This window comes from Aulostomus chinensis, chromosome 5 (genome assembly GCF_037954235.1).
Source record: "Aulostomus chinensis isolate RoL2024-O1b breed Wild chromosome 5, RoL_Achi_v1.0, whole genome shotgun sequence".
Taxonomy (NCBI): domain Eukaryota; kingdom Metazoa; phylum Chordata; class Actinopteri; order Syngnathiformes; family Aulostomidae; genus Aulostomus; species Aulostomus chinensis.
The window spans coordinates 15840521-15863515 of record NC_141324.1 but is presented as its reverse complement, the minus strand read 5'-3'; the positions used below and the strand labels follow the sequence as shown (position 1 = coordinate 15863515).

Sequence of the window (22995 nt, the reverse complement as noted above, 5' to 3'; positions counted from 1 at the left end):
TATTGCAACGGCCACAAAAAAACACAAGTGAGAGGCCTAATTAACTTACATGTGATATTACTACTACTACTACTACTACTACTACTACGACGACTACTACTACCACTACTACTACTACTACTAATATAATTGACACCTTTCAGAGCTGTCAAGGTCACCTTACAGGGCAGAATTATAAACCAACAATATATAAATGTCATCATAATTACAAAGACTAAGACCATTTTAAAGGGATAAAAATGATATATAGATGGATGGGGATCCATATACATAGCATATATATTACCGTATAACATATAATACGCTGTCCAGTTACGTATGAACAACGACTGGTGACCATGTATTCTAGTCTGTTGCCATGAAAAATCTGCGATTATAATCGTTGCAATAATTCTGTTTTAAATTAAACTTTCTTTCAATGTCTCATTTATGTTTTGCATAACAACACACACACACACACACACACACACACACACACACACACACACACACACACACACACACACACACTACATTTTTGTAGCTCAGGCAATGGTTGAGAGCAAAATTATTGCGGGCGAACCGTAGGCAGTGCGGGACTGCCCTCAAGGTTGATGTCGGAACATATTTGGACGCCCCCCCTGTCAATCAAATTTTCCTCGTATCCAATTGGTTCTTCTTCCGATATTATCATTCCATCCTCTACTGGGTTCGCCTGTCGGGCTGTTAGCTTCCCTCATCCGCCCCTCGACATAGATCCCAGCGATTTGGATCTCGGAACATTTTTTGTTCGGCGTGTAGACACAGAGCAGCGATATTTTTGCGATATCTAAGACCCTCCTTACACGAATTTAGGCGCATCAGAACGTTGTCTCGTTCGGTTCCTTCATTTTAGTTGAAATTGGACACCTCTGATGTTTCTACGTCCATGTCCTCCCGTAGGCTGCGCCGCGGAGGGATACTTCTTTGGAACCGACAATGTGGAGGCTGTTAAAATGTCCACTTGGAGAATGAAATGGTCACAAATTCAGCAACATTAGATAAACCGAGTAAAGCACAAGTTATGGTCCGTGTGAGAGACGTGTTTTCAGTTTCGTGACGAAGACAACATTGAGACGAGTCGGCGGAGCGGGTGATATTGTCTTCCCGCATCTGAATCAAGCCCCTAGTCCGGACCACGGGGGAGAGGATCCTATCCCCAACTTTGTTTTTCTCTCCACTCCAACCGTTTATTTCTCTGTGTTGGATGCCACAACGTTGAACACAGGTAAATATTTATATATGTACTTTTATAAAAAGCTAAACAAAAGTTAGTACTGGAGTAAGTCAAGTTTTAAGCGCATTTTTCAAGTTGTGCTGAGTACCCACCGCCGGGGGAAGCGGGGTCTCGGCCTGAGCGAACATGCAGTGGTAGTACGGAGGACTTGCTGCTTGTGTGTGCGTGTGTGTGTGTGTGTGTTGAAAAAATGTCTTTGTTAAATCCAGTGGGTTGAACGCTTCTGCACATCAGCATAAAACCAGTCTGATTCCGGATTTTGATGTCAAGTTTTCTGATGTATTTTTTCACATAGAAAACATTAGCTAATAATAATCGGGTAACTTCACGCAGATAGACTTTGTTTGTTTTAGTAATATATCCTCCGTGGCGGCCGTAATCTCTTCCCTCGGTTATCGTGACTATAATGTCACACATTCCCCATGAAATCGCACACTTTCAAATCGTAGTACAACTTGGGGGTATTACTTTCCCCCTCCACCCCTGACAACAACCTCCACTTACTGACTGTAACTAGAACACAGCTGAAGTCTTCATTTCCCTCCATACACGGTAGAAATTCTAATTTGTGCAGTAAAGTTTGTATTTCCAGTACTGTTAGTTTATTTAACCACTCAGCTGAAACTTTGGTGGCCCGAGTCTTTGTGTTCATCAAGGGGTCCTGCTCGAGGTGAGGAGGGCAACAGGTTTTAGGTCCTTTAAACATCTCTACAGATAAACCCCAGATAGGATCGGATCAGACCAGTCTCTGCTTCTGGTCTCTATGCCAGTGCGAGCCCGGGTTTCTCAGAACTTTTACTTCTAATGGTCAGGACGTTTGTGGGGTTGCTCAAGGCAAGCGCAACTTCCATTTGTGAGGAGGGGCTAAAGTCTCCATCCCCCATTTTGACCTCAGCTCGATAACCAGAAAGATAAAGTGAGTCATGATATTGAAGCTTGTTCTTAGGTAATAACATATTGGCTGTTGGTATTAGATTAAGGGATGCAGCCTTAGGCTCGTCGCTATATAGATTAACAGAAATTATTGCGACTAAAGACAGTATTTCCAATTAAGTGCATGTTATGACACTGGTAATATTACTGCATGATAACGCAAGTACACCATTTCAAAGAGTGATGAACTGTTATTCCTTAGAAGATTTAGATGTTAGAATTAGAATGTAAAAAATATTAGAAATGCAAAAATTTACCACAAAACATTGTTGGTGATTTCCTTGTGTATACAAACATAATGGGCTGAGCTCATTGTTGTAGATAAGTCAGTATAGTAAATATTGTGGCAGGTGTATGCTGGATATTTGGTTTTTTGCCGGTATTTTACAGTTAATTAGGAAGATATATAGTGATACTTACCAATGTTGATATTATGTACATAAAAACAAGTTTCTATGAGATATATTTTGGATGCACGATATTGGATATCTTTTTTAACCTGTAGTGGATTTGCTGATATTTTTCAACAAATTTTACATTAACAATTGATAGCCGATGTTTTCAGGTGCCAATATTATGTGTATAAAAACAATTTTAGATGATTTTAAAAAAAAATTGTACTGAAAAACCCGTGTAAACAAGTTGAATTTGAAAGAGTCATTTCCAAAACATTTGAAAAAGCGCATTGCTCATTATTGCTTCATCAAAAGTAACGACAGTGAGTAAAAATAAAGAAACTAATCTTGATTAGTTGGGCTGGTGGTAATATCAGCGATCAGACCAATACTGGTGTATTCAGAAACAATCAATATCTGCAGATATCAATGACATGCTGATACTTTTGTGCATCCCTAGCATTTAAACTGTTTATAAGTAAACACTGTGAAAATGCAATTTTTCATTGATTTCTAAACCATATGGAAAAGGTCCTAAATCACATATTTAATTAACAAGCCGAATTGTTAAGAGCAAAGAAGACTTGGGCAGCCCTGGTTTGATCATTGGATGGATCCTGATACATTAGAAAAAGACCAATATCATCCGGTACCAAAGATGTGCTGATATTATCTTGCATCTCTACTTTGATTGCGTCATTACTATTTTTATGGAAATTTATTGTCAGTGAGTCTAGGGGTTCATATTTACATTCTGATTTAGTTGATTTTGTTTTTATTTTCTTAGTTTTAAGTGATTTAACCTTTTTTTTTAACTGACGTTATAATTGTAAAAATTGTAACATGTGATATGTACAACACGGATATAAAAACTGCAAATGCACTCAGGGAATGCAGGTGTCCACCGAGACTTACAGCCGTTGTCTGGATGTATTCCAGAATGCAAGTTTTTATTTCAAAGGTCATTGTTATATTTCCTGAGAAATTCATGAATATGACTCAAATATGTCTAATTTACATTTTCTGCCATTGCCAAGACACATTCCCAGTCCCTCTATACCTTTTGTGTAATAAATAGACAAACAAACAGTCAATCACAAAACCTCACTGGCAGAAGTGATAATGTCATAGAGTATGCTTTTTTTTTTTTCCCTAATTGCCAAGATTAACCTGGCAATAACTGTAAATACCAGACCTTACTTTTTGGTGTCTATTTTATTCATTTCATTACAAACATGGTTTAGTTTTAATTATTCTGTCTTTTGACAACTTTTCCATTCGTTATACACTACTGGACACAAAAAGTGGACGAACACATGACGTCCTGCTTGTATTGGTCATATTTTGTGAAGTCTGTCCAAGGTGAATATTCAATTTAAATATCAGTTTTTGTTCATAGGTTGTATTGCTTTTGAAAATCGCTTTAATGACCTTCTATCAGCAATGACTGCCATTTTCCTTTATTTTTTTTTGCTTTTATTAATGATTGATGCAACAGCAACTGTGACAGTTGCCACTCATATCATTAATACTACTTCACAAAAGTATAAGTAGTTGATGCAATTTCATAAATGCTGCCAACAAACTTGAAATTCACTTAATTTGTGTATTAATGTTAAAAAATGAAAAAAAATCAACATCTTATTAACATCCAAGGAAATCACACTATTAAAATTTCAGCAGTGCTGATTAAAAGCCTATTAAAGGACTATTTATCTGTTAAATAGGAATAAATATCTGTACTATGTGTGAGAGTAAACTGACAGAGTTGTTGATTTGGGCTTTTCTACACTTTATTGTCAATTTGAGAGTCCAGTAAATTATCTCGGAGTTTCAGAAATGAAGAGCACCAGGTTGGTGTGGAGGCGGAAGAGGCTGCCTGAGCTCAGAGGCTGACTAACAGCGAGTGCAGTTTGGGACTGTGGCTGAACTATGGTCACCCGTGTCAGATGTGGTGTACCAGGGAAACTCTTCGAACTTGCGACATGTTTTCATACGTGGCCCATTATCTCATCTTTTAAGGCAGGAATGTGCCACTTGAATAGCATGAAGTGGACATCAATTATTTCTGTTTAGAGAGAGCACCTGGGCCTGCAGTTGGCTGTGTGGTTTTGTTGGTAATGTATGTTAGTCTTTTCTTCCTTTTGTTCGTCTTTCTCCAATTTATGTTGAGAAATCAATGTCATTTACTTGACTATCGATTAGTAAATGGCACTGGAATCCTCTGCCAAAAGTTGTTAATTATATAAGCGGTGTTGGGTTGTCCTGAGTTAATCCTCTTCATCCTCTCTTACAGAATTGGCTACATTTAGTAGCAATCACTCGTCTTGTGGTGAACAAACATTTTTTTGTTGTTGGCCGATGTTATGATGGGGCTTTTGAGGTGCTACTTAAAATCACTGTGTCCAGCGTTTTTGTCAGGGAAGGAGATCCGGCTATGTTTGATTATGAAATGACAAACTGGTATTTAATCACAAATGTTATGCACAATCCTAGCTACAGTAACGTAGGCAAAGACCATATTGGAGAAAAGGATATTTGATAACTTTTGATGTAGGTATGCTAACACTTTCCGTCCACTACCCTTCATTATGCTTAGCTAACTAGTGGTCAGCTGGTCTCTGTGGGTCTCAGCTCCCTATTGCACACACAGAGGAGAGAACGGTATCTATCTTATAGTATTCCTCTGGGGAGGATGGACAATAAGCATACTTCTCATGAAGTTGGTGTGTGTCTTTAATACCTTCTCTCTAATAGATCAGCATATTTACTGTACAGACCTTGGTAGAAAACTATGAGGACTGTGTTAAAATGTGTTCAAAATCATTGTGTGTTAATCTCAATCAAGGAAGAAGTTTGACATGACATAATCATTGATTTGAAGTCACATTGATCAGCCCTAGAATCAGCTAATTGCCGGTACATTGTCCAGTCTTCCAAGCCTCCATTGTCACACTCTAAAGATCGTCATATTATTGTAATCTTGGTTTTTGAAATCATAGTGATACTTGATTTTGTTAATTTCCAGCTCTTATTGTTTAATTTTGTTTGTCCGATAGTGAACATGTTACGAATGGGCCAAATCTACTCACGTTCTCCTCACTTCTGCCTGTAGTCGCTTGCTGAGACTGAAAGGGCCAAGTGATCAGCAGCAGAGAATGGCTGCAGTGGGAACAGACAAGGAGCTCAGCGACTTGCTGGATTTTACCGCGGTAAGATTTCTCTGAAGATTGCTTGCATTTGTCGTATTTGCATCCTAGTTCGTTGTGCTCTCAGAGTGATTGCACATTAACTGTTAGAGGGACTCCTGAATGAACCTGGTTGAACGAATATTATGGCATCTGGGACTGATCAGTCGGAGGATTGTTGCGTGTAGTTTGAGACAATTGCTGGATTGTTTTATGTTCATCATAGCTCTTGGCTAAGCGCTGTAAAATATAGGACAGTTTGAATTACCGCATTATCACCTTTTGTGGTAGTGAAGAAAATATAACTCTGCAAAGTCCTTGAGGTTTACAGGATCCTCTCTTTCATTTCAGATGTTTGAGCTTCCAGTTTCAAATGGCAAGAATCGGCCAACTACTCTTGGCAGCCGGTTTGGGGGTTCAGGTGAGTCTCTTTTCATGATTCCTTTGACTCTATTATGCATTTTTTTTCCTTGTAAAATACAGTTTCTTTCACCTGAAACTTGTGTTGAAAGGGTTCTTTAGGTTTGTGATGCTCTGCAGTGTCTGTCCTGGCAGCAAAAAACAAAAACAAAAACTGGAACGAGCTTCTTCCTTTCTCAGTGTCCCATGTCTACTCACTAGTGCTGCAATGAATGGTCATAGCAAAGTAACATTTCCTGTCCTCCGCGTCTTCGCATGGCTCATTAACTGGATCGCAGATAATTAGGTGGAACCTCAGGAAAGATTTTATGTTACATTATGTACCAGATCAAGGGTGAGCTCCTCGACACTTTCCCACCCGAGCCTTGCAAGTGTCCCATCCCTCACCTTCTCAGCTGTTGCCACTCAATCACAAAGGGACAAAGGCAGTGTGGTGGGGGTTGATGGGAATTCCAATCCACAATTCCCTTGTCGAACCATCTTACACCTTTCCTTTTTCCATTACTCACTAAGTCATCATCTGTCCTTGTTTGTTTTTTGTACAGCAGCAGTAAAAAAATTCTACCAATGAGTTTGGTTTCTGTGACAACATTTCCACGACAAAATATAGCCTCAATTGATTGCCTAGCATATAGGGCTGCCGATAATGTCTAGCTTTTTGTCGAATCAACTACTTGGATATCAGTGCATTCATCTAAATACAAAAACAGACACACATTCATAAAGTTTCCCAACCATTAGCTTGAACATGCTTATGGTACCTCATGAAATGAAACCTCATGACTAAACATATCGATCAAATCTTGGAGGTGTGATTTGTCTCTGATGAAATCAGCTGTTCTTTGCTGCTAGTTTCAGATCCAACAACAGGACACAGGAACTTGACTTGAGTTTTTAGGAGTTGTAGCATACGTTTACTGATGGATGTTCTCTCCTGAACTCAGACAGCCCAGTGTGTTTTGCTCTTTTACCTGCAATGGTCCAAGTGCCCTCTGCTGACTAAACTGTACTGTAATATGTCTTTGTGCCTTATATATGATTGCTCCCATGGAGAAACAATTTACAAAACACAGTGTTCTTCATCTCAGTTTAACATTACATTCAAGTGAAATGCTATGGTGAGTACTAAAGCTAAGGCAAGTCAGTTGGCAGCATAAATAAAATTACTATTGTGGCTATAAGGCAAACTGTGAAATGTGATCTGAAAGTGACTGAAGTAAAATCTTCTCATTGACTGAAACTGGACTAAAATGTCTTCACGAAGTTAAACTATAAAGACAAAATAACTAAAATCTTTCTGAAGCATTTCTAAACACAAGTCAGTTGATAGTTTTTAAAAACATATACCTTTCCATCTCCCCTTTTCTTACATGAACCCCCTCGCTCTCACCGTTGTATCACTGAAGCTGCAGAAAGTCTCTCTGCTCTCTGCTAGCTGTAGAACTCAAACAGGATATTGACACCAAGATGAAAGACCAAGCAAGCAGAGTCTGGGCGGGGTTGGGGTGGGTGGGTGGGGGCTTTATTTGTTCTATTCATTTCAGGGTTACTTGCATGTTCTTTTGTGGCTGCTAGGTGCATGCTTACAAGACACATAGATGCTATCAATCCAACGGCTGCACATGGCATTGTCCTGTGACCTTAACAATATACTCCACCTAAATATTCTCCTTTCAGTCTTTGAAACTTGAAGTTTAGTAGTAAAATGCTGTCATTTTGTCAGCTTGAATTCACTTCATTCAGTTTCCAAAGTGAAGTAAGAACAACAATTCCTCTTCATAAAACTCTTTTTTGGCCATCCATCTGTACTCTCAGTATACGCCAGAGCATTTATGGGACTGTATTTTGGGTGGAGAATCCCTCTGACGACTTACAATATTTTTTGGAATGAGAACATTCAAGTTCAATTTTGAGAGTTAAATGAGGAGCTTCCACTTCATGTCTGTTTAAGTATGAAGCAAGAGCCAGGAGATGATTATTCCAGCCCTGCCATTCTCAGAGTTGGATACCAGACCCAAAATGGAACACAGTCTAATGTTAATGGGTCAAGAATGGTAAGAGAAATAGATAATATGGTGCACTTTGAAACACACATGCTCTGTATTGTAGGAAAATATTTTTACTTCTTATAAAACTAGTTTTAAATCCTCCCGGTTGGCACCTACCTCAGTTAATCAAGGGCTGATATGTAATGCAAAGCTGAAGATTAAACTTTACTACAGAGTGAACTCTCCTGTTAATGATGGGTGGATCGGCTCTGACATCATCTGAATCCACAGGCAAAAATCAGCCACACTCCCTGCATAAGTCATCCACCCGAAAGGAATTTATTTCCCTGATTTATAACCCGCATCCGCATGGACATTCACTCCACTTATATACTGAGTTGTAAACATTCCATGCCAGCGTGTGAAAGTCAAGCCAACACAAGAAAGAGCACGGCTGTAGGCATTGGATATGATCTGTACATTCTCGTAGATGTCAAACATTTGTTCATGTTAGACTTCAAAAAATATGTAGGTTATTTTTTAATTCTTGGTGTGTTGAGGTCATCAGTGATTAATGTTATGTGTTAATGTTTGACAGTAGAATCTTGTGAGGATTGAAGGATTCTCAGAGACTGCAAATTTAGCTTTTGTGACTCAAGGTGAAAAAGGTAGGCTACTCACAAAAACTGGCAAATGGATCCAGCTGGCGCCACTTTGTCAAGATAAAGAAATCTCTATTGATGTATCCACAGTCAGAACTGTAGAAGTTACATTGTGTGTTCTTCCTATAGCCTCGCCAGTGTTGGTACTCTAGAGAACCATTCTGAAGCTATGCAGACTATTCTGCAATCTGGTAACTAAGGTAGTGATGTTGCAGTGAAGCCCTGCATGAAAGGGTACATTTCTGACTTCCAATTTACAGATCCTCCAGTTTTATTTTCTGAAAGAAAGCAAATAATTCTAACCCTCAAAAATTAATCTTTAGTTAAAGATCAAGGCTGCGCATTGTACATGAGAGGAATAGGTCATATCGGCACTGTTGGTTCAGGCACCAAGGTTTGATTTTAGAGGAAAATTGTACCTTTGTGTATGAGTCATGTCTGTGTATTTGTAGTAAAGCCTGACTCAAACTGTATCCTTGCTTTTTGTAGAACAGCTGCTACCTGCTTTCATGTGGAGTCAGAAAGTTGAGTTTTCCTAGGATGGTTAATATTCACAGTATGTGGAGGTTTAATGTTTGTCAATAGTCATCTTCCCTTCAGATCCTTCAGACAAGATCTCTGCTCTGGTATCACTTAATGAATTTGTACTTATTTATTGAACGAGTCAGTTCAAGTTATTTCCAGTACACTTTCATTTTTTTGGAAACTGAGAATCCTGAATTGTAATTTTAGAATGGTATGACTTGAAATGCAGAAGAAGAGGGAATTCAAATTTGCATGAGAAGTTCCATTTCTCAAATGCAGATGTGTAAGTGAAACCCAAAAACATTCAGGTAAAGTCAAGTGAACATTTTGTGAATTCCCAGCACGCACTAGATTTATAATATATAGTTTCACAGAGAGCTGGATGAAAAATAGATTTTATTTACTATTTCTGATTTTTTGATGCATTTAAAAAAACAAAACAAAACAATATTTACTCTAACTTTGGAAATGACTAGCTACATTTGAAATAGGTACCAAGACCTATGACGGGTAGAAAATGAAAACAGCAGGTTTGGTAGTTGTTCCGTAAACTGTAAGGTGGGCAGACTGTGTTCAAGACACATGCTAGGGACAAGGGGCGGCATGGCTCAGAGGTAGCATGACTGTCCAGCAACCGAAGGGTCACCGGTTCGATCCTCACTTCCCCCGGTGGCCATGTCAAAGTGTCCCTGAGCAAGATACTGAGCCCCTAATTGCTCCTGATGGCCCTATGACGGTGACCTGTCCAGGGTGAACCCCGCCTCTCACCCAATGTCAGCTGGGGCTCCAGCCCCCCTCCGCTCAACCCTTAACGGTTTAGCAGAATAGAAAATGGATGGATGGCTGCTAGGGATAGGTGCTGAAGTAGAATGTTAGAGCCACAAATCTTAGCAAAGCAATTGCTGTACCAGCACATGCAACAGAATTACCAGATCTTGTCATATGATAGATAATAATATTAATCTAATTTTTAAAAAAAAAGCTGTTATACCCCCAGGGATGTCTGGTTGTTCTTATTGTTGTTGTTTTTTGTCAGTGTAAATCAGAAGTCAAATGCGGTGTGATAGAAATCAGAGTTTATTTTTAGGCCCAGTCTTAGTTTAACGCAGTGTCAGGACAAGGACCTGTGAACCTCAGATGTACCCAGTATGCTGGAGGGTTAAGGAACACTGAGTTGTGTTTCACGAGTCCCTGGTGACTCACAGGTTAAAGCGGCCAAGTGCATGTTATTGTACATTGTTCAGTATTTCATTAACAGTCTTCACTCTTTTGGGATTTCATATGACATCATGCTTTGTGTCCATGTGACTCATTTTGCCTAGGGAAGGAAGAAGGTGTGTAGACAAAACGACACACTAGGTTATCGGTGCCAGGGGCAATATTCCTATAAAAACCAAGACATGTCTGCAAGTCTAGTCAACGTATGTGCTGGAGCTCATGAAGCTCATGACTCAGGCTGGATGTCTGTTTCCAGTATCTCTTCCTGTGTAATTACAGACTAGCCATGCTTAAAGGGGGGTTGCATGCTGGGAGGAGAAGTGCATCGGGGTTTGTCTGATGTTACTCACACTTTTCTCCAGTTTTCCCCAGAGCTGAAGTCTCACAGAGCAGGGCACTACATGGTTATTTCCCAATTCTCTTAGAATTTTGTGATTGTGATTATAAAGTCTTTTTAGGATGATCAGGTCATCGGGGCATAAAAAAAAAACCAAATGTTAAGGAAGGAGACTGATGAGTCATACGTTGTAAAAACAGAAGTCACAATAAAGGAGAGTCATCAAAATGAATCAAGGTTGAATAATTAGGATCGCCTCATATTATAATCCCGAACAGTTCCACAGCTCCAAAAAAGAAACCTTGTAAAATGCCCAGTAAGATAAACCTCTCTCAAACAGATTACCCTGGACTGTTGTATTACACAGAGCAGGATTCTCTCTCTTTGATGGCAGTGTGGGGCTGGTAAGGGTCCAGCGATGGCTCAGCTAGTGAACAGAGGTGCTTTCTACATTGACTTTATGACTTGTGAAGTCAGAGCTGCTGGCCTGTAGTCACTGAGTGTGTTTGTTTTGGGAGCTTTTTCTAGGGGGCAAGCATGATGTCATCTTCTGGCTCAGGTGGAAAATGTGCTAAAAAAAACAGGCACAGTTGAATAGTACATCCTTCCAGCACACCTGGGTAGCTGTCAAAATATTGCAATTTGTCTGCTTTTGTGACTTTCACAAGACTGTACAATTTCTTTGCTTCCTCCCTTCCGTCCTTCAAAGATTTGCTTTTGAAATTGGTGCATTCACATAGGAGTGCATTTGAACAGTGTGGGTCAGTCAGACAAGCAACCATCTTGTTGGTGACACTGTGGTACAGGATACTGCAGATACAATGTCAGTGTTATGTCTTACACATATTGAACTGGTTTGGTTTTCACAAAATGTATTTTTTGGGATCTAGTTGAAATTCAGAAATTGAAATAAAAATATCCAAAAATGCCAGACAAATAAAAACACACCAACCAAATTCAACCTGGTTTTGATTGACAGTGAAATAGATATACACTTGTCTGAGTTGATCCAACAGCAGCACATTATGTACAGTATTTTACCTGAACTTTAGCTCAACACATTGTTAGTGGCTGGAAAGGAAAACAAAAGGGACAGTTGATTAGTCTGTATTTTGGTTCTGTTGGAAAACTAACTAATTTACCAAACTCTTTTTTCAGGCTGCAACCATATATAGATTTTTAACTATATAATCCCTACTTATTACCTTGTCTTTCCTTTTCTTTTTTGTTTTCACCCCATCTTAAATGATGTGGGTGTAGAATACTAAATGGTATTTTGAGTTGAAATCCTTGTTTGTTTGCCATGGTTCCCATTATTTCCTCCATACTATCCATTGTTTTCACAGACCCTTTCATTCGTAACACCTGCTTAGCCCTGCTTTGTCTGCCAACCTCCTATACAGGAACATTCATGTAGATGCAGTCTAATATACTGCATGTATATTAGACTGTGGTATACCTGCTGATGTGGATTTATGGTGACAGTACACAGTCCTAACTGTACTGCCTTACTTATCTTCAGTTCTTTTAAGGGACGACAAAACACCTTGTTCATATCTCACTAATTAGATTTTAGCTTAGTTTGCGGAATGTTCTGAAATGTCATGTGGTTCTGATTAAATGGGAACAACTAGAGGAGCACTCTCTAGAGTCCATACTTCAGCCAAGGTCGGTGTCAAAAAAAAAAAAAGGCCATGACTCTCGGATATTTAACAAACTCCTGGATCTGCCACAAAATTTGATGTTTCAGGGTCAGCATGCAAGTGTCTAAAAACACCCCACACCCGTGTGAGCACACAGTTTTGTCCAAACAACACTCCCAGCCAAGCCAGGATCTGAAACTCTTGCACCCTAAAATAGTACCTCTAAGGTAAACAGGCCTTTTCACTGAGCCATGGACATGAGCCACTGTTGGGCTCAAAGAAAACACGAGTCTGTCATTTGTTTTGTTTGTTTGTTTAGTTAGAGCTTGTTTTAAATGTGAAATATGAATCCTCACTTCATTTGTATGTGAGTGAGAGGAGGCTTGCGGTTACATTTTGATGCTTGATGATGTGATTATGGAGCTAAATTTGCATGACTAAGAGCAGTTCAGATTTTATTTTCTGGTCTCCACTGCTTCACTCTCAAGTGGTCCCATGACACACCGATGAAATTTCCAGCAGGCTTTAAATCCTTTCACTTTTGAGGTAAAATCATTTAGTGCAAATGTATAGTGCAACATTGAAAATCATATGATGTACGTGTTTTATAGGCTGACTAGAGTCCAGCTGCGTATGTCATAGCATTTAGTTTGAAAGGTGAGTTCCAGTCAATCAAATTTTAGGATGAAATCAACCTTAAAACCTATCTGCCCCAAAATTTAAGGAGTTCTTCCTTTGCCTCATTTGTAGAGATAAGAATGACACACAGCCACTGAATTACAGAAGTTAACTTTTCTCTTAAACTCATAAACTTGTAGTTGTCATACTTGGTAACATTAAGAACATGTTTAGAATTTTTTTTAGACTGGTTGGTTTGTTTTAAATTGATCTTGTAATCCACATCTCAGAACCTTTTTTCCAGCCTTGCCACTGATGACTTAAACAGAAGCGAAGGGTTTGTCTTTATCGTCTTGGGTTGACATGGAGAGCGTCAGTCAGCGAGGGGACAGAAATTGTTTGCTTCATCTCTTATTCTGCGGGTGTCGTGTGTATAGATCACAGTTGTCACGGCATTCTAGCTGCTCTCAGCGCTGTGGACCCATCATTCTGTTATACTGCTGATCCTGTCATGATTCTAGCCCGCCTCCACCCCCCATCCTCTCCCCTCTCCGCTTTTTAATTAGACAACAAAACAAAAATATGAATATTCATAGAGCCTAGCTTCATTAATATGCACAATTATGCAAATTAGTGCACAATTAAGCCTCAGCTTTCCCCTAGAGATGCTGTGTTGCAGTACTAGAGGAGATAGAGGGAAAGGGGACGGGCAGGAATTTCTGCTTCACCAATCTTTAAAATCACTCCTTTCAAACACATTCACCTCTCTAAAAGCTGGAGTGCTCTGGCCAGGGATAACGCGTGTCAGTTATGCAAGATGGAGAATTTGCATGAATGTGAAAGATGAAGGTGATGGCCAAATGTGGGAGAATAGATGGGCTATGAATGACTGTTGCCATGGAAAATGTAAAGGAGTAGAGTGGGAGAATGAAGAATGTAGAGAATGATTCTGGGAGTCTCACACGGGGTGTTAATTATTCAAACTTCCTACAGCTCATATCCATGCATGTGAAAGCGCTGTCACTAGGCTGTCTCACTTGTGTGTGAGCCATTAAGCGGAGCTCTTCAGTGGAGGTTACTCTCAGTAGCCTGAACAACCTGTACACATGCAGGTCATCATTCGCTGAAGTTGGGCTTAGTTCTGCAAAGATGTGCTGAATTCCATCAACTTGGTATGACCCAGACCAGAAGACAAAGGAGGACACTCGGGCATCTCAGTTTTTCTCAGTTAATTTGTTCTGTGAATGAAGATCTCTTTCAATCAGTGGCACTCAACCTTGTCGTTGTGAAGAGCTGCTTTGGCAAAAAAAATATTTTCACCTGAGCTACAGATCAAAAATGTCCCTTTTCTCCCTGAAAGCAGTATGTCAGAGAATATGGACAGTTGTACTGTGATACTAAGGAACTAATAGCATGACGTGTAGTGCAGTGCAGTTGATTAGAATGGCTGAGATTTGCTCAGGTGACAAGGCAGCAGCAGTTAAGTGACAGAGGCTATTATTGACTGATTTTTTTGTAGATTTAAAAAAAAAGAATTGAGTGGAACTTAATAGAGCCACACCCAGCGATAACAGAGCTACAAGCAGCTCATGAGCCACAGGTTGAGTACTGGGGCTTTGAAGTGTCTTCTATTTAGTAGTTAGGCTTCCATCAACATATATGGATGGGCATTGAGGTGTGGCTATGATAAGGCTGATGGATGGATTTTTTTAAGTTGCAAAAAAATGCTCACGAGGTAATTGAGCCTTTTCCGTAAATTTCATAGTTTCCATAGTGCATAAACAACCTTTTTCAAAGCCACAGCCACATGCAACTTTGCCTTCTAACAGCATTACATCATTTGCTCCAATCGTGTGTATGGAAACAAAATTAAGGCACACTTTTGTACCATTTGCTTAAAATTTGATTGCAAATACATGGAATTGATATCTAATATCTTTGTATTCCAGGTGTCGATGAGAGGAGTGGGTCCAGTCATTGGGGGCCAGCAGGAGATAATAGCCCCGCTTTCCGCCAGGGGAGGGTACGTGACTTATTACATTGATCCAGGTTTTGACACAGACGCCATTCTATTTATGCCCGCTTCTCGATTGATAGTTGATTTCGGTCTTTTATCCACTTTCTCAGCTCAGAAACTGGCAATGTTACAACTGCATACTATCAAACAGGTTTCCCATAATTTTGGCAGCCCATATCCACTCTCCTAGCAGTTTAAAAGGGTCAAGATTTATCTGTTCACCACTCAGACTATCATCATGACTGCCCTCTAATATGCCTTGGAGCAGAGATATCATTGTAAAATGGAGAGGGTAGATGGTGCAGATTATCTACTGGACTCATCTTCAAGGATTTCTTAATTCAACAAATTGTGCTGTGTAATCAAATGCTAGTGGCTTCACTTTTCCTCTGTGGGTAAAAAAAAAAAAAAAACATTGACTGACAGCATCATTGTTTACCACAAGATGAGAACTACTTTTTTTTTTTCTATTTCTTTTTCTTTTTTTTTGGTGGTAACTTTGCTTCAAATTCAGCTGCAAAACAATATTACCTGTATGACAGAACTGCAGTCCCAACCAACCTGACAGATGTTTGAGCCTGTCAATACGGTTTACTTAATTTTCAAGCCTTTGAAAGCAAAAAAGAAAGAAGAAGAAAAAAAAAACCTTCTTCAGGCTTCCAAAATCAGATGTAAAACGCTGGTATGGGCAAAGACTGTAGTAATCCGTTTGTAACCTTGTTGTCATTGACCCATGTTTCAAAACAAATTTGTCTCAGACCTGCCAGAGAACATAATATAGCACAGGGTGCTTTTCTGGGTATGAAAACAGGCCTTGCGTTCATTCTTTCTTTGATGAAGTTGTTTCAATATTTCTTCTTGTAATTGTTTTATGTCTCTACAGTCGGCCCCCCAGGGTTATGGAGAAGACGTTATCTACAGTGAGCAAGAGGGCATCAGCTCTGGCCCCTTGTTTGGACCAGGAATCGGTGGTATGAGGGTTTTTATTGAATTAAAATGAAGCACATGCATGAAAACTGTCATTAATCTTAATTTGAAATGTTGAGCCAAAAAAAGGCTGATAGTTGCCATACGCTTATCAGTAGATGGCATGGCTGAACAAAGCACTGCTAGGAAGCAGCTGTTCGCAGGTTTGATGCAAACGCACCACTGTAGGGTAAAACATATTCAAGCTTAGGTGACGAAGGCAGCAGTGCAATTGGGGAGGATGTGGAGGAGGAGTTTGTTTGTGTGTTGCACTCTGTGTGTTCAGAGTGGGGGTGGGGGGTGGGGGTTGTAAAGGGCACCCATGCACAAACAGGGCCCTCCCTTGGGATTACATTGGCCTATAGCTCTCCTCTGTTTAACTGTCAGGGGAGGAGAGAGAAGATGGGCACAATTGCCCCTGAACCATTTAGAATGGGCCAATGTGTTGTTGTTTTGCTGTCCAGAGCCATAAATACCACACATCATATACACTCACACAGCAGATGGGAGACACCCAAATGAAGAGAGGGGAAGGGCCAGATTGGGATTTAATATTGACATAAAAGCCCAATTTTCACGATCATGGCCTCATTTTATTTTCCTTCCTCCTATCAGGGAAGGCTGAGCGAGGACCATACTCATCATTTGCAACACAGGTAAACCAGTTACAAAAGCAGATGTTCTGCTGTCAGCCCTCCTCTTCTTGTGCTCTGATGAGAAGTCATTTTCCTCTGTAATTCTTCTATCTTCAATATCATTTTGAATTTACTTCCTTTCACATTACATGGCCTGTGTTTTTTGTTTTTGTTTTTTTTTCTTCCTCTACACCATCTGTAGCCGGGCTTTATGCCCAGTGAGATACCCATGCCCAGTCCTGATACCCTTTCCCGGTCTGGCCTGAAATCCAACCCCCAGTTTTATTCCTCCTATGAGGGGAGCAACCGTCGGCGACCGTCACAAGACCCAAGTGGTGAGATGTTTCTCGTATACTGTTAAATCTTCTCATAAAACTCATCTGTTTAGCAGAAAGAAGCTGTCTGATTTACATGCAGGTCAGTTTTTTGTCATCACTTCCTGCATATCTGAGAAATCTCACTTCTACTTAAAGAAAGCAGACAAAAATAAACTGGGGTTCGCCAATGTGCAACATCCTCTGAATACCATCAGATTAAAGGACCTTGTGATTAGGCATTAATGAGTAGTCACATGACAGATGGATGCTTCAGAAGGGACTGAACTCTTTCTATTGGTGTTGGTGGAGTCAGAAAATTTGACATCCCTTTGTTTGCTAACTGCTTTGCTCTGAATGCGACTCTCTGTTTCCCTCCCATCAGAGCCGCTGCCGAAAAAGATCAGGAAGGTGCCCCCTGGGCTGCCCTCCTCAGTGAGTACTAACACCCAGAAATGTTGCAACTCTGTTTCAGGCCTTACAGCGGGAGCTGACGTTTTCAGATTATGTCCCTTTTCAGATTCCATGTGGCATCTCAAGCCTCTCTGTGGCTTGCAAACCAGTAGAATAGCTGCATTACAGGACATTCAGCTCCTACAGCTGTGTATCCGCACCACTGATATAGAAAAAGGAAAAGAGGGAAAAAAGCCACTTATTCACCCAGTCACTCATTTGTAGTGTATTTATAGTGTGTTGTATTTGTAGGCCCTTTACTTTATGGCCACATTTCTTCCCCACTGCCAAGTATCCTCGTTAGATCATTGAAGGGAATTCATACTGGGGTTTGATGGTTCGTACTCCACCTCATTTTTTCCCTCCCAGTCTCGCTCTCTGAGCACCCTGTTTCCTCCTCTTCTCGGTTTCTTCCTTTCTCCCCTCCTCCCCCTCTAACCCCGCAACCCCTCCCGCGCACCACCACAACGAACAACAGCTCTCCCCTTTCTCTCTCCCTCCCCCATCCCTCTATCCCAGCTGCCAGTGGAGTTGGCTGCCATCCAGGATTCGGCAGATGGTTCAGTAATTAGGAGTGCATCTCTCCCTTCCCTCTTCTCCTCTCCCCTCTTTTTCCTCTCTTTTTTTCTTTCTGTTTAATCAAATTACAGAAGAAAACTTAGGTCTGTTTAGATTGGAGTTTTTCAGGCACAGTTTGATGCTAGATTTTTGTCTACAATAGTCTTGATTAAGAAAGATGTGATGGCCAAGAACACTGGTCCCTTTATGACCAGTATAATGTGTACTAAATCCAACTGCATCTCCTATTCTGTGACGTTAAAGAGTGTATCTAAACCATTCTGGGGTTTTTTTCTGTTCCAAATGGATATGCAAAGGCCTTTCTGAGATGTCATGCAAAGCCCATTAAAATCGCTGACACCGAACATTGAAGACAAAGTGCCCAGTTCTCCAGTCAGCAGAAATTTTGTGACCATTTATTGAATTAGTATTGAAGTGAAACCAGAACTAACTAGTTCTAAAAGTAGATTTTTTTTTTAATTATTTTGGAAGGAACACATTGTAAGAGCTGTGTTTAATCATCACATGGCAGTTTGCTTAATTAGATATTTCCTCAACAAGAAGTAGAAAAATGTATGTCTTAGCCACCGCCTGTCTTAGCAAGAAGGGGCTCCCCCAGGGACTGTTCTTAAGAGTAAAAAGGAAGTACAAAATAAATGTGTTTCTCACACCACAAGTTAGGTATCTGTGAGCTACTTTTTAATGATACACTGATTTGTCATGAAGTCTTCAAAAACTGAGCTGAAAAGTTTTCCTCCTGTGTATCGTGTGTAGGTTTATGCATCAGCCTCAGGAGAGGATTTTAACAGGGACAATGCTGGCTACCCGGCTTCTAAAGCAGGAAATGTCTACCCACCTCCATTCTACATGCAAGGTCAGTTGAAACAAGACAAACAAGAGTTGGCCTCAGAACCTCCACTTGTTCATTGTGTTGCACTGAACAAATCAGTCTAACCAAGGCTATAAATGTTCGCTAATGGCTCAGCGTCTCCCACATCATTATATACTGTGATGTCATGTGATTTTCTTCTACTGCGAGTGTGCTTTTGAGATTAGTTTCCTATAACATCCGTGTGGAAGTCAGGGTGAACCAAGGTGCTTGAACCGTATGCCAGTGAACCCCCCGTGGCGCCGTGCTGCTGAGTGGTGCATCATGGCTGAATGAAGTCATCACAGTAATGTGACATCTCTCATATGTGGCTTTCATTGTCTTCTCATCTCCTGTGGCTGGTTATCCCTCACCCTTCTTACTCCCCCTCCTTCACTGGATGCCCCCCGACAGAAGGCCTCCACCCGCCCTCCGATCCGTGGGGCTCTGCTGGGTCGATGGTTCAGCCTGGTTATTCTGCCATGCTGGGCACGCCCCCCCATATGAGCCAGCACGGTCCCTTCACTGCCATTAACCCCCAAGACAGACTGGTGAGCTCTGCCTTCATTCTTGGACTTCTTTTTCTTTGGGCTCTTTTAAATAAATGTGTCTTAAAGATTCTCTCAGCTCGTGCATTTCAATCATTGGGTGTCTTTGCTTCCAAGAAACGGCAGCCACTGCCCCTCTCTCCCCAAAACTACCCCCTGCATGGCAGTGAGGTGAACGGAGCACATCCTGCTGGCTTCCACTCTGGATCCAACAGCTTCGGAGTCCCCGGCCACACACCACCCACAGCTGGCACTGACACCATGATGGGTAAACCCTTTCAAGTGTGCCCTTTATTTAGAAAAGTTTTGTGTCTATTTTCCTAAAGTGCCATCACATTGTAGAAGTGGCGCTGATGTAATTAAAAAAATACTTTCCTCCCTCCCGACAAGCCAATCGTGGAACTGCACCTGGAAGTTCAGGTGATGAGATCGGAAAAGCCCTGGCATCTGTAAGTAATTCAAAGTTCTAGCATGCTGTACTTGTTTTATACAGTCATGAAAAATATAGAAAAGTAATGGAATTTGGGCATGAAAATTTCCATACCTGAGAAGTCTTGGAAAAATAAAGCAAGAAAGTTTTGTAACATTTATAGAATTTTTAATTTTTTTTTGAAAGATGAATTTACTAAAATACTTTTAAAAAATACATGGCCTATTAGGCATATTAGCTCTATGATAAATGGCTTGATTTTCATTATTTTCCATGTGCACATGGATCAGAGGTTTTAGAGTATGTATGGTCATGAAAATATGCCTCATAGACATGGAAAACCCATTGAGTGAAATGTGAAGACACTGGTGTCAAACTGAAAACAGGCATCTCTGCTTTCAGATCTATCCCTCAGACCCAAACAGTAACGGCTACTCTTCATCGCCGTCCACTCCCTCTGGCTCACCTCAGGCTGCATCAGGTCAGTAAACCCCCACAACAGGCCTCACACTCTCTTCTTGGAATGCTCTGGAGAAGTTTTCCTGTGGTGATGTGATGGTCAGAGCTCCAAAAATGTATAGTTTGTTGTAACAATATAGCTCCATCTATGAGGACAGAAGTAAAAGTAGAATAAATCTTGATTGATTTGATGTCTTTTGCACCACAGCACCAGCAACAGCTGTGGCCAGTAGCTCAAGAGGTTCCACGCAAATTGTCTTATTGCATCAAATTATGTAGTGATGAAATTGCACATCCCAACAGTCAGCTTAGGGCATCTCAGTAACTCCTCACAGGAATAATGTTCAGTTCTGCTTCACCAAAAAAACAACAACAACAAAACGTAAACATAAAAACATTTATTTAATTCCTTTCAGATGTAATTTTCAGGACATTCAGTTACATGGACTCTGGTTCCATCACAATCCACATCTGTGTTCTCAGTTTAGCCTGTTGCTTGTATAATTTAACGTATTTTCAGTACATGGATGATTCTCATTTTAAGTTAGAAACAATAGCAGGTCAGAATTGCAGCTAAAAATCTGTGTAGTCCAATAAAACAGCAGGTAAGGAGGAGCATATGAAATGTTTGCTAGGTTGAACACAGTTTAGGAGATGTCTAAGATGACTTTGACCTGTGTCTGTTAGCTCAGTCAGAATTATCCTCAGTTGATCATTCAGACACGCGTGCGCACACACACACACACACACACATACACGTGCACACGCACTTTCCAAATATATCTTATGACAGAGGAAGGGAAAATACAGTTAAAAAAAGAGAGTGGGTTCACTTCCCTGTTTGTCTCTACATTTGGTCAATGAGTGAGCTCATCACACCACATCAGATACAACTGCTTGCACAGGATGAGAGATGAAAATGATAATCTTGAGTAGAAGGGAAGGGTATTGTTTGGAAATCCTCATTTGATTCTTGCTATATTTGTATGAAATACACACTTCTGTTTTGTAACTTATTTATCTGCATGACATTTGTTTCATATCCCCATCACATTAGTTTCAGAGGTTGAAATTGTCAAAAATATTCTGTGTACCGCGCTAACGAGTATCAACAAAAACCCATTAATATATTTACTGATGTAAGCTCATTTGATGCAGTAAAATGGGGCAACTTTGTGGGAACAAAGCAAGTGATATGTATTTTCTCCAGGTTCTACGTCCCAGTGGACACGGTCCTCTGGCCAGGCCACACCTTCCCCCAACTTCCCCGGTGGAATACAGTCCATGGTGAGTCCCTTTTTATTATTTATGTGGGATAAGTTGGAATACATTGTCATGGTTACAACGGCACATTGTTGTGTTCCTCCACAGGCTTCTAAACTAGAAGACCGTTTGGATGAAGCCATCAATGTTCTTCAGCGTCATGCTAGTGGGCAAAGAGGACCAGGGTTGGCTGAAATGCACAGTCTACTCTCGTCAGGCTTAGGGTTACCTGAAGGCTTCAGCTGTTCTTCTCTCGGACTCACCAGTCGCCTACCTGGACTGGTGAGATTTAAGAATAATCAGAGATAATCTGTCCACTAAGTGTATATTTTTGTTTCCTTTATCTGTCCTGTAACCAACATTACATTGAAACACTGTTCATTTCCTGTCTTACAGGTCTCCAGTCAACATGAGGACTCTGTTGGTCTGCCCTCTAGTGGAGGACTTGTGCATGGTCACCATGGCTCAACATCTGTCCTGCCAGGCTCTCAGCCTGAAGGTTTTACCAGTGAGAACTTTCTCTCTTTTCTCCTGTGTATTTTTCCTGTCAAAAATAGACCTTTAAGTAATATTTCCTGTGGATGTGTTATTTAAAATCTTTCCCTTTGTTTTTGAACTTCCTGCATAGACCTTGCTAGCAGCCTGAATCGTTCCGGTGGCTCCGACATCAAACGAGAGGACAAGGAAGATGATGAAAACTGCTCTGTTACTGACAAGTCGGAGGATGAGAACAAAGACATGAACGCCCACCTTGGAACAAGGTGTCTTAAATTGTCCAATGTCTGTCTTTTTAGCTTTCACTCTTCTTTATCGCTTCTTATTGATTTCATCGTTCATGTATTATATCTGGGTGTAATTTTTCAACCTTCAAGTTGATGTTAAGCATAGTCATTACGTCTCATTTATTAAAATCATGGAGGCTCCACAGGCAAGCTAGTTCAACCTTGTCACTCAGGTCACCATGTCCTTGATGTTTGGGAGCAAACGTACTACTGTTCAGACCCACAATGAAGTAGGTGTAATCAATTGACACATTCGTGGTAGACAGGAGAGGTTACTTCATGTCACAGATATTCTAAATTGATATCAAAACATTTCAGCAGTACTTCAAGTGGAGTTATCATGGCAAGACTACAGCTGCAGACTCCAGTTGTGCAATATTCCTCATCATGTGTGTGATTAATTAGAGGTTTGAATGCTCAGCTTATCTCTAATTACCATTCATCTGGGAAGTTATACTTGAATATTCGAGAGGCTCCACTCCTGGAACCAAGTTCCAAGGCTTCGAATGAGTTGATAAGA

At 40.5% G+C, this 22995-nt stretch overlaps 1 protein-coding gene across 2 annotated transcripts in view; it reads left to right on the top strand.

The window, feature by feature from the left end:
* The first annotated feature begins 701 nt into the window (after positions 1 to 701).
* tcf3a (transcription factor 3a) overlaps positions 702 to 22995 on the top strand; it is a 28458-nt gene continuing 6164 nt past the window's right edge. For both annotated transcript variants that reach the window (XM_086203453.1, XM_086203452.1), the window contains exons 1-17: positions 702 to 1246; positions 5699 to 5795; positions 6123 to 6192; positions 15132 to 15205; positions 16083 to 16170; positions 16781 to 16821; positions 17003 to 17135; positions 17500 to 17549; positions 18900 to 18999; positions 19408 to 19544; positions 19659 to 19809; positions 19932 to 19990; positions 20374 to 20452; positions 21641 to 21717; positions 21802 to 21975; positions 22090 to 22201; positions 22322 to 22454. In XM_086203453.1, the coding sequence (XP_086059579.1) occupies positions 5742 to 5795; positions 6123 to 6192; positions 15132 to 15205; positions 16083 to 16170; positions 16781 to 16821; positions 17003 to 17135; positions 17500 to 17549; positions 18900 to 18999; positions 19408 to 19544; positions 19659 to 19809; positions 19932 to 19990; positions 20374 to 20452; positions 21641 to 21717; positions 21802 to 21975; positions 22090 to 22201; positions 22322 to 22454 (1532 nt within the window). In that variant the 5' untranslated portion in view covers positions 702 to 1246; positions 5699 to 5741. The remainder of the gene's footprint in view (positions 1247 to 5698; positions 5796 to 6122; positions 6193 to 15131; positions 15206 to 16082; positions 16171 to 16780; positions 16822 to 17002; positions 17136 to 17499; positions 17550 to 18899; positions 19000 to 19407; positions 19545 to 19658; positions 19810 to 19931; positions 19991 to 20373; positions 20453 to 21640; positions 21718 to 21801; positions 21976 to 22089; positions 22202 to 22321; positions 22455 to 22995) is intronic.